This window comes from Apteryx mantelli, chromosome 8 (assembly GCF_036417845.1).
Source record: "Apteryx mantelli isolate bAptMan1 chromosome 8, bAptMan1.hap1, whole genome shotgun sequence".
NCBI lineage: Eukaryota > Metazoa > Chordata > Aves > Apterygiformes > Apterygidae > Apteryx > Apteryx mantelli.
In genome coordinates, this window is record NC_089985.1 from 25,878,802 (window position 1) to 25,893,308 (window position 14,507).

At 39.6% G+C, this 14,507-nt stretch overlaps 1 protein-coding gene across 7 annotated transcripts in view; it reads left to right on the forward strand.

Moving 5' to 3' along the window:
• COL24A1 (collagen type XXIV alpha 1 chain) overlaps positions 1 to 14,507 on the forward strand; it is a 171,395-nt gene that overhangs the window by 95,842 nt on the left and 61,046 nt on the right. For all 7 annotated transcript variants that reach the window (XR_010884897.1, XR_010884898.1, XM_067300976.1 and 4 more), the window contains 2 exons: positions 2,628 to 2,681; positions 3,846 to 3,890. Coding sequence is in view for 5 of the 7 variants with exons in the window: in XM_067300976.1 (XP_067157077.1) it covers positions 2,628 to 2,681; positions 3,846 to 3,890 (99 nt within the window). In the remaining 2 variants the exon portion in view is untranslated. The remainder of the gene's footprint in view (positions 1 to 2,627; positions 2,682 to 3,845; positions 3,891 to 14,507) is intronic.

Sequence of the window (14,507 nt, forward strand, 5' to 3'; positions counted from 1 at the left end):
GGATTCCCATGCCCTGCAAGAGTAATTTTCTTAGGTGTTTGCAAACAGAAGAGCAGCCATCCCTAGTTTAATCTTCTGTCAGTGGCTTTTCCTCCATGTGTAACTTGCAGTTGTATTGTACTTCTGTTGAAAGCCAAATCTTTACATTTCAAATTGTTTTACCAGTTGCATCCACTTGTTCCATTTTCTGATCAACTTACATCTGCTGTGTGTCCTTCACTGCTAGTATATAATTGGGATAATATGGCCAAGAGACCTTTAGGAGCTGTAACTCCAATTCAGTCCTGATAGGAGCAAAATTAACATAGCAGTTAATAGTGTCCACTGGTTTTCTTCTAGGAACTTCATGTAAAACAGTCTTATGTTACGGTCTGCTTGGTACAAATACCTTAACACTCTTTGCAGCACAGCACTTTAACAGCACATGGTAACCTGTAGAAGCCCAGCACCTGGTCTCGCTAAGCCTTGTGGAAAGACGTGACTTGCTTTATCCGAGTCTCTCAGAACCTCTTTTTACAGTCTCTTCTCCCCGCTTTCCTGGCTGTGCTGTGTTTTAATCCATTTGCAAAAACAAAAGTCTGTTCCTAAAGCAGTGAGATTTGTTGAAACTTGCAGAACAAACTGAAATCTCTCAGGCAGACAGAAAGAGAGAGAGAAAGAGAGAACAAAAGAAAGAAAGGAGATTAGAATAAGAAGTGATGGAACCTACTAAGGCAGTGTAATTTTAAGCCATACAGAGAATTTCTCAGATGCCCAGCAACCAACATATATATTATGCTCTGAAAGACAGACACAAAGCAGCCAGGGCAAAAAAGCCAAATGCAAAAATCTCATCTTTTTTGAAGGTACTTGTTTGGTATCTGTTGCTTTGATTGCTCATTTCTCAGGGTTGTGGGGAAAGGAAAGCTCATTGCAGAGAGTTCTGTGACTGCAATTATTCAATCTGCTGGAACAATGTGATCTAACTACTCAAAATTTTTAGCAAAAATCTGTTTCTTTTTCATACTGAGTTATTACAGTGTTGAATTAATTTTCCTTCTCTGATCATCAGACTTCAGTGATCTAATTAGCAGCTTTCTCAAGAGCCAGATCCAGCCCATTGGACCTTTACTCTTTGACCAGGGCTCTCATCTCAGAGCAGATGGGGAAAATTTGTCTTGGCAGCTATGCTGTTCAGATAACCAAACTGTTCATCCTGCGCCTGCCTATGGGCACTGCTTGGACCCCAGTCATGTGTCCAACTAAGAGGAAGGGAGAACTGATATTCCCATTCCTGTGTTTGGTTTTTATGGCTAAAAGACACCACTGCCCAACAACTAAGTCCATGGGGGAAGAGAGGAGGTCTCAGAAATGGGGATCAGCCTTCTGCAGCTGCTTAACTGGAATAACCTTGGAGAAGAGAAGCACACACACTAACGATGTGCTCTGTAGGGGCTGAGGCTGCAGGCTGCTCACCAGCTGGGCCAGAGGGCTGTGGGAGTGACGTTTGCTCTCCCCAGCATAGTAAGCTCATGAGTCTAGCTCCTTCTAGAGAGATCGGACCTGTGCTGCTCAGGGAAGGGGAGTAACTGGGGAGTTACTGTTTCCCAGCAAGTCCTCGGATGAATTTTTATTGCATCAGTTGAAGACAAATGCCTCAGTGTTACGCTTGGCATTTTGTAGTCCTGAAGGCAATAACCGCAAATTCTTTATCTGCTCAACTGATACATTGGTGCAAAGTGCTTCTCAGTGTGACAGTACATTTCTGTAGAGGCTGCTGCTTCAGAACCCTTTATATTGGAGTATTAGTTTTGATATGGTGGGTTCATTCAAAGCATGGTAAATAACATTTATTTTTAGGCCATGTCTTACATTGTAGAAGAAGTAAAGAATATCTGGAGTAAAAATGACTCCCTAAAAGTGAGACATAATTAAGTTATAAGCATCTAATTGAAAATTCTGGAGAAAAGTGTTTTGGTTTTTTATGCCTTTGTGTGTCTGTTTGAGTGACAACAGAGGGATGTATTTTATAATATGCTTGAAAGTTCTCTTCATTTCATGGTCTCCTGCTCTGATTGATGTTGCTGTATTTTTTCCTGGTAACAATGTACTATTACCTGAGTATCATAGCAACAAGATCTGTTAACAGCAAAATGCTAACAGGGAGAGCTGAGGTTTAAAATAATCAGGTTGAACAAAGAAGAGAAGATGTTTGAGCTGATCCTGGCTAATTGAGAAAGGACAGTTATTACACCAGCCCCTAAAGGCTAAGGATCAAATTCTGTTAGTGAGACTCCCTGTTATGCTGGAATTAGAGTAGGAGAGAGCACGACCTTGCCTTTTCTTTGTCTCCTAAATATGGGTTTTAAAGTGAAATTGGAATGTGTTAGATTCTTGGATTAAGACTGTTTTTCTCACAGTATAACTGCTGTAAGAGTTGATACGGATTCAGCTTACTGGGCTAGTATGTGCTGCTATAATCAGCAATGTATTTCCAGACTAAAACTTATAAATTGGCTTCAAACACAGGTATTACATGTTACTAAACAGTGTATATTTTTGAGTGTACATATTTTGATAATTTTACCCTAATTTCTCTATTTATTTTTTAACATATTTGAAATACTTCATTTTAATTATTATTTTAGGGAAGGCCGGGGCGGAAAGGTTATGTAGGTGACCCTGGACTGGAAGGATTAAAGGTAAGTGATGGTTTAATGTATGAAATAAAATGTGTTTGAAGTATCAACCGTGTACATATGCCAGTGAAAGGATGTGAGTGCACCTGCTTCCGTGTAGTACAAATGTATATAATACTGGTGTTTCTGCTTACTCAGAGAAACCCTGTTTGGAAACAAAAAAAGCTCTATGCAGGGCTAAGAGATGGGGAGGGATGTGGGAAGAACAGAGGTAGCACCCGCTAGAAGGAGGGCTGGCTGCCTGGGGATCCGCGGGTGGCGGCGCCTGGGCTGGGGTGGCGACGCAGCGGGGGCCGTTCCTGCGCTGGCGGGAGGGCATGGGGGCCGTGGGGGGTGGTGGTGCTGTGCGGCCCTTGCGGCAGCAGCTGATTTTCTCAGTGCTGAGTTGCAATCTGAACAAACAGTCCCCAAATCCCTGTATCAGGGCACTGGGATTGTGGTCATACACAGACAATTAATACTGCGTATAAACCCAGCTTCCACTAGTAAAATGCAGAGTGAAATGCCCTGGAGTAACATGGCTTGCAGCATATTAAGGAGAGCAGACTTCTTTTATCTGTACTTACCAACAGTTTCAAGCATAGGATTTTGGAAGAGAAAATGCTTTGTTAAAATGTCATTCAAAACGTTGATATAAAGTATCTTTTACCGTCATCAATATGGAATAAGGCCATTTTGAAATAAAGAGATAAACAGAGATAAATACTTGAGTAATTTCTGTTATTTTTCCCTGTATAATATTTTGTGGCAAAATTGAAGATATCAATAATATATAAAGGTAACTGTTACTTTTGAAGCAATTGTGAAATAATGAGGGTAATAGTATTTGCTAAAGGAAGATTTAAATGAAAAATACACCATTCATTTGTAGCATTTGCTGACTTAATATATTTAGTAAGCCCTTAATGAATAGCTTTCATTTCTGTGGACAAGTCTATCATAAACAGAGGAATTAGAGCAGTACTTACTTCTCATTACAAAATTAAAATTAGCCATGGACAAAATTCATTTTTTGTTGGTTGCATAATTTTACTTTTGAAAGTTTTAATTGGCTGCTGCAATTTAGAAAATAAAGAGGCTCTTAGGAAAATAGAGAAATTTAATATGCACATATGAAAGAAATTACATTACTAATGAACTATATCATCTGTTTTCTCCATTTAATAGGGAGAACAAGGAGACCAAGGAAACCTTGGAAACACTGGTGAAGCAGTAAGCTTGAATTTTCTTTCTAGTTTTATTTTTTAGTATTATGTTCATTTGAGTGCTAATAATTTGTTGCAGTAGCTTTTGGGGGAGGTGTGCCTTTCTTTGAAGCTGTAGTGTCAGTTATACCTTTGTGATCTTTCAGCATCATACCATGTTAAGAAATTTGCCAGTTTTAGTACCTTCCAGAATTAATTCTGCTTTTTTTTTCCTATTGGGCTAAGTAAACATTACAGGTTGTTGTAAGTATCTTCCAAATAACTTCCAAATAACTTTCAAGGAAATGACAAGTGATCCTTTTCCAGTGAAGTGTTTTAAGAGGCTATACTTACCCTAATATGTATTTTGCAGATTTGTTCTGTCTGCCCTCTGTAAAATCACAGAGCTCAAGGTGACCTTGAAATGGCATGTAGTCCATCCTCCTCTTCCTAGGCAGGATCAGTTAGCCTCATATCACTCTTGACAAATATTTGGCTAACTAGTTCTTAAAAAAAGCTCCAGGGACAAAGGCTCCATGACCTGCCCAGGCAGCCCAGGGGTATCTTCATTTTAAAGAAGTTTGATACACCAATATTTTAATTCTGTTCCCTTTTATTCTCTTACTTTTTCTGGTATTACCCATCATCTGTCTTTGGTTGATATGCCTGTCATTGCTGCCTGAGGTGCCAAAAGTGTTATCAGTTTTCTGTAATAGGTTTTCCAGATCAAGTACTACTTAATATCTGCATGGAAAAGTACAAATGAAAGCTAGGCACAAGAAGGGAAGATTCAACAGCTGGAGTCTGGAGCATAATACTTGGCTACTTACAGCCTAGTAAGATGGGGAACATGCCGAAATGTAAAAACACAACATTGTCAGTTGGTCAGCAGTCATATTGTCCAGCATCTGTCAGTTCACACTGCTGGCTCTTTATAGCCCATTTCTGCAGAAATATTTTTGGTGTCTCATCCCACGTGGAAACTGAGTAGATTAAATTTATAAAATGTTCACCGTGCTTATAAGCTTAAAATGAATTATACGTTTTAATACTAGATCGGGGATGTGACTAAGACCGCACTTTAGTTACTGGTCCTTAACTGAGCCCTACAACCAGAAGTGTTTCTCTGGCTACAGTGTAAGCCCTGTTGAAAGGGGAAGGTGGGCAGGCTCAGGTGGTGCTGCTTGGCTAGGCAGAACCCAGGTCTGAGAGCACCCAGCAGCTGTCCTTCCCTGCCAGCTTATCAGTTGCTGCAGGACCAGCAGATCTAATTGGAAAGGTTTTGGTTAAGGTAGTGAGAAGTAACAGGCAGCAGGCAGAGCACATTTACAGTGCTGATGAGACAAAATCTTTTGACCACTTTAGCTACTGAGAAAATTGACCTTGCATTTGGGACAAGGAAAATCTGACTTTGCTGACATTTGCAGCCTAATTTCATATGCTTAGATCAGTGGTTGATGGCAAGTCTTTTGAAAGCATATTGCTTCAAGCACTGCATACAAATGACCTGCCTGTGTTATAGAGTCATTCCTAGTGCATTGATGACTTAAGAAAATGATACATTGCTCATTTTGGGGGCCTAAAACTGAACTCATCTGAACTTGAAACAGTTGCCCGTCAGGTCTATGTTGCTTTTTGGTAGTACTAATAGACAGAGGCACACTAAGTAACTAAGTGCAAGTTAATTCCAATTTCTCCTTGCCTATTCCATTACAGAAATTCAGCTCTTGGTCATAGGATTTTGAATTAGAAGTCACTGACATTTATTGGCATGTTGGAGGAGAGTACAAATGCATAACTGTCAGATGCAGCATGTACAACTGGTGTCAAAAGGACAAACTAAAATAAGCAGAGTTCATGAATACAAATTCTGGAAAAATAAACTTGTCACTACTTCAAAGACCTGGAAAAAGTCACATGTCAGCAAACTTGCCCAGTTGCAAATACTTTTTTAAAACAGCATTAGAGAAACCAAGCTGAAATGAGAAGCGGGGGGAGAAAAAAAGAAAAGCTAAAAAGGATAGAAAGCTAGGGCCCAGCAAAGAATAAAAACAGTATTCAGGCTGCCAGTGGCAGCTCCACAACAGGCTGAAAAAGGTCAGTGTGTGAGGCTGCGGGAAGGCAAGAAAACCCTGCAGTTATGCCATGTGCCTAAGAGTTGAGCTGCTTTTGAGAAGTATTCTCATAAAGCAATTACCCCATCTCCTGCAGAGGTAAAGTATAGCTGGATTGGGCCCCAGGGATACTTAATTTATGGAGAATGAAAATTGCCATTCCTTTTACTTGAGGAAAAGATTAAATGGGCTTTAGCTGAAGTTTTCAAGATGCTCAGTAGAAGGAGTTCTTTGAACTATCATGAAAAGTCTGGACCCTGGGGATATACGAACAAGAACTGGAAGCCATGGGCCTAAAGAAAAGCCAACTGAGTAAAACTTTTTTTAAAGCAAAGACTGGTGAAGGCATAGGGTCAGTATTGCCAAGGGCTTCAGAAGAAGGAACTGATTAAGCTGCTCTCAGAAATCTTCTGTTAGTGATTAACATGAGTTTTATGAAGAACTTATGTCATAGTAATGACAATACTGTATAGTCTGTGTAGTACTTCCTGCTAGGGAAATTCATCCTGGATGAGCTGATGTCCTGTCATTGCTGCTAGTTCCTTCTCTCAAGCATGGGGAAACAGGTTGCCAGACCTGGAGGTTAGTTTTTTCAAGCTGCGTGTTGTCCGTTTCTTTCAAAGGACATTTTTGCTGACAGTGCTCTTCATCAGCTAGTTTATGCCATGCTACCCCACAGCCCCAAACCCTTTATGGTTTCACAGGTTAGGGTTAACATCTTAAATCAGCTGACATTCTCTATAGCATTGAGAACAGTGAAGCGGAAGGATAATCTGCTCTGTGTGAGATTTGCTACCTGAGGTAAAAAAGCCACTGGTTAGATGCATAAATGTAAATAACCTTTATCCAAATTCAGTTTAGCCAAGATATGACTCTCTGGGTAATATCTGCCATCAGAAGAGAAATTGTTTTCTTTTCACAGATGACAAAAAGCCTCCACTGCTAACACAGCCTTCAGAAACAAGAGAATTTATATAATGTCATTTATTCTGGTTGTCCCTCAAAAAGTAAAAATAATCCAGATTTGGATGGATATTGTGTTGTCCAATTCACGTTCACTCCAAGCTGCTTATAGCGTGTGGACTGTGTGAAATGGAGTGCCCTATCCAGGGAGTGAGCCGAGCCCTGACTGCCTCTGGAGACCTCACTCCAGGCTGCCTTTTTAACATGGTTATTTAGAAGTTTCAATATGAATGGAACATCTGCAGATCTAGTAGAACCTCTAGTAGAAAAAAAGGTAAGAGAGTGTCCAAACCCTCCACTCTTTCCCCTGACAGAGAGAGGAATTGCCAGGGGGGTCACAGCTACCCGTGTGGTAGTTAATTGGCAGTTGAGCTGTCTTTTCACCACCAGCCCTCTAGTTTTATATCCAGACTTACCTGCATGCTCAAAAGATATTGCAGCACTAAAATATGAGAAAAATGCTTAGAGGCTATTTTAGCAATATTCAAGGACAGGTTTTCCTGTGTGTGTAGGCACCTGTATTCAATAATGGTGTGACTATCAGCACACATCTGATCTTTTCACTGTTTGTCTCTTTCACTGTCTATCTGAATTCAACTAATGTATTTTTTATACTCTAGTAGTTTGGGAAGAAAAATTTAGGGGAATGGGATCTGCATGTGGCATCTGCAGATTGCCTGGAGGCACATCCTTCTGCCACTTTATATGCTACCTTCCTTTAAATGCAGGTGCCTCTCTGCCTAACATCATCAGACAGAATTACCCCACCGTTACACCAGTGTTATTGGAAGCAAAATTTAACTCATTTATCTCTTTTCTAAAACTGCTATAAATTAAACAATGGTGTCAGTACATTTTTACCTTTCAAATGTTCAGCTAATTGCAGTTTGGAGTCTTTTTCAAATTCAAGTGAAACATCACCTGTGAGGTACAAACCTGCATCTCTGCTTTCACTCACCTCCTCCTCTGGCAGTAATGGAGCATAGACTTTCATTCAGATTATCACCTTTGGTTGGCTACCAAGTAACTTTCTCAACAGGCAGAAAACACCAGCAAAACAGATGATCAGATCTCAGTGTAAAAAAGAGGAAAATGGCATCTGCCTTTCAGATCTCATGCTCCCCAACATAATCCTGGGCAAAGCATCTACAGATCTTATGTTCACTTTGTAATATTTTTAGTACTGTGGTTATAAGGCAGGAAGTTGTTTCTGAAGCTTGGAGGTGGAACACCAACTTGAATAATAAAAAAGGACCACACAACCAAAAGCCAGGAGCGCCAAGTGGCATAAGTACAGCTGTTTGCACAACTGTCAGCCAACAGCTGCTTAGATGACAAGGTCTGACATGGGGCCATTTTCTAGTCTGCTCTTGCATTTTCCTAATTCAGACTGAAGTGCCATTAGTGAACAAATGTAGTATTGGTCTTTAAGGGATTTAAAAGGACTTAATTCAGCAATTTACCTCATATTCTTTATTTGGCATTTCAAATAACCCAAATTACTAAAGTTTCTCATTTTGCTGAGAAAATACATCCTCCAAAATAGCTCCTCTTCCATCCCATTCCCCAAAGACGAAAGATGAAAATCCTTTTTAAACAATTAAATAAAATAAAAAAGAAAAAACAAAATTTTGTATTCCCATGATTCAGTCAGTTTGTACCAAGGGCTTACATGGCTTTAACAAAGGAGATCTGTGGCCTGGGACAATGCCTCATTAAAACTAGACTCTAATTAGCCGACATTTTCAGAACTGTATTCCCAGTTTCTTTGTTGCTTTGTTTTGTTCATCTTCCCTGGTGGTCTGGAGACAGGACTTTCTTTAAAACTTCAGGTCACTCTTACCTCTAAGCACAGGATATTAACAGCTGCTCCATTCAGTTGGCACCAAATAATGATGCAGCAGTAAATAGATATTTTACACAAAGGCTCTGTTTGAAAGTCTGTGGTTTCAAAAGCCTGTCTGTGGTTCAGCAGCATACTAATTTCATTCAGATCAAAACCACAGCCACAAGAAAGCAATACAAATTCACCTAGAAATCTGACCAGGAGATTTTGAGAGCAGGTATCATCTGTCCGTGATGCCTCCTTTCTGATAGATCAGCTATCTTCTGTTCTCCTGCAGCTGATCTGAAGCCAGATGAACAGCCGTTGTAAACCCTGCTCCCTTACTAATTTGTGTCCAGGCCTAATCTGGGTCTAATCTGTGCATATACAGATCCAGTAGTAGTGCCTATGGTGCCAGGGTCCAGATGGGTTGGTTTTAAAAATACTTGTGCCTAAATATACTTGTAAGTTCCATTATGTCTGGCTAGCAAAACTGAGCTTAGTCTAGAATTTATTTTTTAAAACTTTGTTTTATTAATATTAAGAGTTATAAATATATTTTTCTATGTATAAGCTGGGTGTGAAGTAAAAGCTGACTGTTAGAGCATGCACTTTTCTTTGTCCTCCTCTCCCCCACCCTTGGTTTTCACAGTTGTCTTTTTCACATAGGTAGTTGGCTTGAACTTTCATGGATCCTTAAGTAAATTTTGATCTGTTAAAATCAAATCTAAATGTTGACCCATTTTGGTTTTTTGAATACAGTTCTAAAATTTATAAAGCCCTTCAGAAAGGCTGAATTTGATGAACTCCTAAGAAATGTTTAAGTGGGAATTTTTATGAGCAGGCAGAGATTATGACATTGTTTCATGTTGGATCTGGATGGATGTAGAATGTACTGATTCAGGGTAAATTTTAATGGAAATGAATTGAAAATACCTTTAAAAATTTGTGGAAAAATATTAATGTGGCAAGATAGTATTTTAAGTTTACTTGTAGCACCTCACTAAAAGAATGTTGAATAAAAATATTTGGAAATGCTGAATTCTAAATGAAGTAATGTTGCATCGGAAAATTTTCTGTTAACATAGGAGAATGTGTTAGTGTACTGCCTGACAGGTAACTGCTTCCACAGGAATTTTTGGAATTAGCCAAATATTCATTCCTCACTACCAAGCTTTTTAATGGATTACTCCATACTTGGGTTTGCATTAAATATACAACATGTTTTCAATTATTCAACTACAGTCAAGTTTCTAACGTGAAGCATATGCTCTGGCAAGATATTTTATCTTGTAGGCATTTGTTAGATGCTAGATCTGATCTCTGATTCATTTTCCATGCAAATGCTTCTGTCAAAAAGGTTTCTAAAATGCTGTTATCATCACTGGAGAGTTTTACACAAATCCCTGCAAATGAAAGTTTATGACTTTTTTTATTTTTAATAAGGTTTAGAGCCATGATCATTTTTAAACATTTTAGTTCGTTTAGTTTACTTTTCTGTTGTCTAATGCATTTAATTTGATTTTTGGAATCCCCTAGTACTCCCCAAAGTGTTAGAGGGATACAGGAAGACACTGATTTAAACCTGCTTTGGACTTTATTCATCCTCTTACATAAGAAGGAGAGAGGGTTGAAACCTCAATCCAGACTTAGTGGCTGTCATTTGTAATAAACCAAGTGAAGTCTGGGATTTGAGGTGCCACATCAACTTTAAGAAAGTCTGTAAGGAAAACACTTTGTCGCTAATATAATGAGGAAACAAGATGTTTTACTTTCTGATTGCACTTTTTCTCCACTGTATGTTACTAATTGTTTCAAAAACCAAAATTACATTCACCAGTAAGCTTTCTTCTCTCTTGCCTCTGCTGGTGTGTGCTCTAGGTTTATCTCAGTCTCAGACACTTGCCCTTAGTTTGGATGGAGGGGTGGGGATGGGTTTAACCTGTCATAAACTCCTTTCCCCTTGATTCCTCCTGAAGTCCTTATTGCCTTTGCCATTTCTAGCTTCAGTTCTTCTTGCCCTCCTGGCTCTTTTTTTGCTTTCCATACATATCCACTTCCACTCTTGCAGAGGGTTTTATTCCTCCTTTAGTCTGACTCAGAATTCACTTTATTCTTTTGTGTTTATACTATAAGTTTTCTTTACTTAACTGCTTTCTTCTGAGGAATAGCCAGTGTCTAGGAAACTTTCTACTTAATAGCCAACATTTGTCCTTGGTCTTGAAGGCACGGCATTGTAAGCTAGACCTAATGTGCTGGGTAATACAAGAGCACACCCTGTCACTGCTTCCTAGCCATAGTCTCTTTAAGACCAAACCAGAGCATCTTATTCAGAAAGACAATACTTTTGAATTGAAAAGGGGATTTGATCGGGGCTATACACTAAATGCGTAACTGCTGGTATAAGGCGCAGTTACACTTCTTTCTAATCAGCATCTTCAGTCCTCCACACAGTGTGGCGTAGGCTGGGAGCTCAGCACTGTCTCTGTAGAAGGAGAATAGGCCTGAGTTACTTCTTGGCTCTGATTTACACCTTCTATCTTTTCTGGGATAGAGAATCAAAGCAATTAGTCTTCAGCCTTTTGAAACCTTACCTCCACAACCCCTTATCTTGACGAGCGAGAGTACAGGGTAATTCTTTCTATCACAGCTTTCCGCCTGGCACTGAGGCCCACTGTTGGCCACGAGTCACACTGACAGTGGTGGTAGCTGTTGTACTCATTAGAGAGTTCTTCACAAAGTCCCATCATTCCTGCCATTGACCTCCGGGCATCAACTTCGTGCTAGTATCACCGGGACCAATCTTTGACTGCTGCCAGGAGACATCTCAGTACTGACACGTAATACACATGTTCTGACACATAATACATCAGTCCAGCAGGCATAGAGATGCCTGCTTATCTCTTTAGCCCTTTCCAAAAAGTAGGCTGTGAAAGCCTCATCAGCCTCAAAGGTAGCTGTCTTGAATAGCTCATTGCTATTGTAAGAACAAAGAAGGATCAAGGAAATTCTCAGTTGATGCTATACAGCCAACTGTATCTGGGTATGCTGCTAGCAAGTCTGTGCTCCTCCCTATTCCTATCCAAAAGGAATACCAGCCCAGAAACTTTCTATACTGTTTTTGTCTTGTAGCCTTAATATCTTCTCTGTGCTTGTCCCCTGGGCCACGCCATGTTGTCTCCCATGCAGATTTCATCTATCCATGCAATTGCCAGCTGTGCTCTCCTGTCTGCTGCATATCTACCCCTAAAGCTTAAAATAAGTCCTCCCATCAGATTCAGACTTGGAAAATTTGGGGCTGAATAGAGCAGAAATAGTTCAACATAGGTCAAAGAAATTCCAATATCTGTCATGAAAAGTTAAAACTGATCCACAGTTCAATTCCAGTCTAAGATCCCTGGATCAGCTACTTAAAGATTAGTTCATACCGTAACCAAATAAGAATATATTTGGGGCTAGAGCAGACTCCAAATTTAAGATGACAGACTTAATTTAATTCTTTCTGATTTAGCAGTAAATCAGACTCTTCCCTTTTCTTCCTCATAGTCTGGAATCTAGCAGCAAGTTATTGCAATTCTTTGTCTAGGTTGATTCCACAGCCTCCTTCCATCCCTCTTCCACTAGAGTCCCTATACATTGTCAGGGCACAAACCCAATTTCCAAAATGGAAACCAGTTAGTTGGATAAACCATCTTAATGAACTGTTGTAAAGCTTCCAGGGTAGCAGCAGTGCTAACTCTTCTTTTTTTCCAGTTGTTAAAGCCCGTCTCCTAGTCACACCCATTTCAGAGTCATCTTCCCTCTATTATCTATGTTTCTGTTGACATTATAATGCTGCCCAGAGTTCATCATAAACTTTATTAATTCCACTTTTGCCTCTACATTTGAGGATATTGCTGTTAATAGAGTGCCACATGTGTGCCACTTTATAAATATTTACAATTAAAGTATCCTGCCCAGCAGATAATGTTTGTCATCACTATTTAATATGTTGATTACCATATACCTTAAGTTCATCACTCTTCTCCTTGCTCACTTTTCAGTCCTTAACTGTTTTAATGTATCCCCTTTTCTTCTTTCTTTCTGTATTAGCTCCCTGATTATCTTTTTGTTATTTTTTCACATCCCTTGCTGCCCAGCCCACTCCCTTTGATCCATCTCCCTTTTGGTTTCTCCATGCACTTATTGCTTGGCTGTATTCTGTCCGTCATTCTCAGACTTTTTTTACTAGTTTTCCTTTCTCCCCTCTTCCCTTCCATTCTCTTCCCTCTTTTCTTAGTGCCTTTCCTTTTCTTTATTTTTCTTCTTTGGCTTTTATTCTTTTCTCGTTTTTTCTCCCAAGCTCACAAGATTAATGGAAAACATCTTAATTCTGATGTCTGAGGCTCAAGTCCCTGGTGATAACTACACCGACTCTCCTCTAACTTTTCTCTCTCTGCTTTCAGTTGTGCAACAGGAATGGCCTGTTATACCCATACCTCTTCTCTTATTGGGCAGGTCAGGAAAAGTCTCACAGTTCTAAGATTAGCAAAGTGCTTTTAAGCGTGGCATAACTCTTGTGGCATAGCATTTACCACTGCCATTTATTTAAACTATGAGATTTCCAGAATACTAATTATAAAGCCTTAGTGACTTTGCACCCATTTTGCACCAGTGCTTGAGGCTGCACTGCATTGAAATTGCACAGGTAAAAAATTATAAAAATATCATTTGTTCAATGGCAGAAATCTCAGATTGATTTGTTATTTTTCTGCTATGAAATGATTTCCATGGAATAAACTACTAATAGACTCATAAAAGGGATAGTGAGTGCAGTAGTAATGCTTTAAAAAAAAATCTCATTCAAGTGCCAGTTTAGTGATAGTTAAGCTAGTACATTTCTGCCTAGGTAGAGACAGCAATGCCAACATGTGAATTGCGTTTTTATTTGTACAATGCTTTTGAACATGTTGCAGACATGATATATTTGTGGTATATACCATTTAATAGGAGCTTCCAAGTTTCTGCCATCTTTCATGAGAAGTCATGCAATGTACTCTGGGCACCTATTGCCTTTTCTTCAAGCTCCAAATTAAAAACAATGACAAAAAAAACCCCTCTTATTAGTATGCTCCAAGTCTAGATCTAGTGGGGAAATTGAGAATGTTTCCCACAATATTCGTTTTCTACATTGTGCCACCTCCCTATCCTCATTTTCTTGCATTGCGATGATAACCAGATGTGTCTTTCTGAAGCTATGATGTATTCAGAATTCAGACTTACTTAAGAGCAAAGCTGATCCTCGCAGTTCTGTATAGTTTTTCCATTCAGAATTACTGAAGGTAATTTTACAGGGTGCAGCTGAGATGATTTCCTGAGCTTGTTCTATACTTTGTTATGCAGTGACCATCTGGAAAACCTTTATTAGGTAGGACATTTCAATAGGAAATGCCTCTAACCATATCAATCTTAGTGTATGCTAAGAGCAGTAGTTTTGAAGTAACTGAGGCCACAGAGCCCCCAGCTACCATTCAAAACTGCTGGTTTTGAGGGAAGACTGCTATGTGAGAGTGCCCTTCACTCTCACCGAGTCCACTAAAAAACTACCCCAAGCATTTTTCTTGATGCTTTGTGAGTTTTACCCCCCAGAATTCCCTTAGGTCTTGTGGTTTCTGTCTGTTATTTTAGGTAACTTGTCTGGCTAGATAGCTGTGTGAACCCCGACCCCGAGGCCCCACCTCCACAGCGGTCTCTCTCACACGAC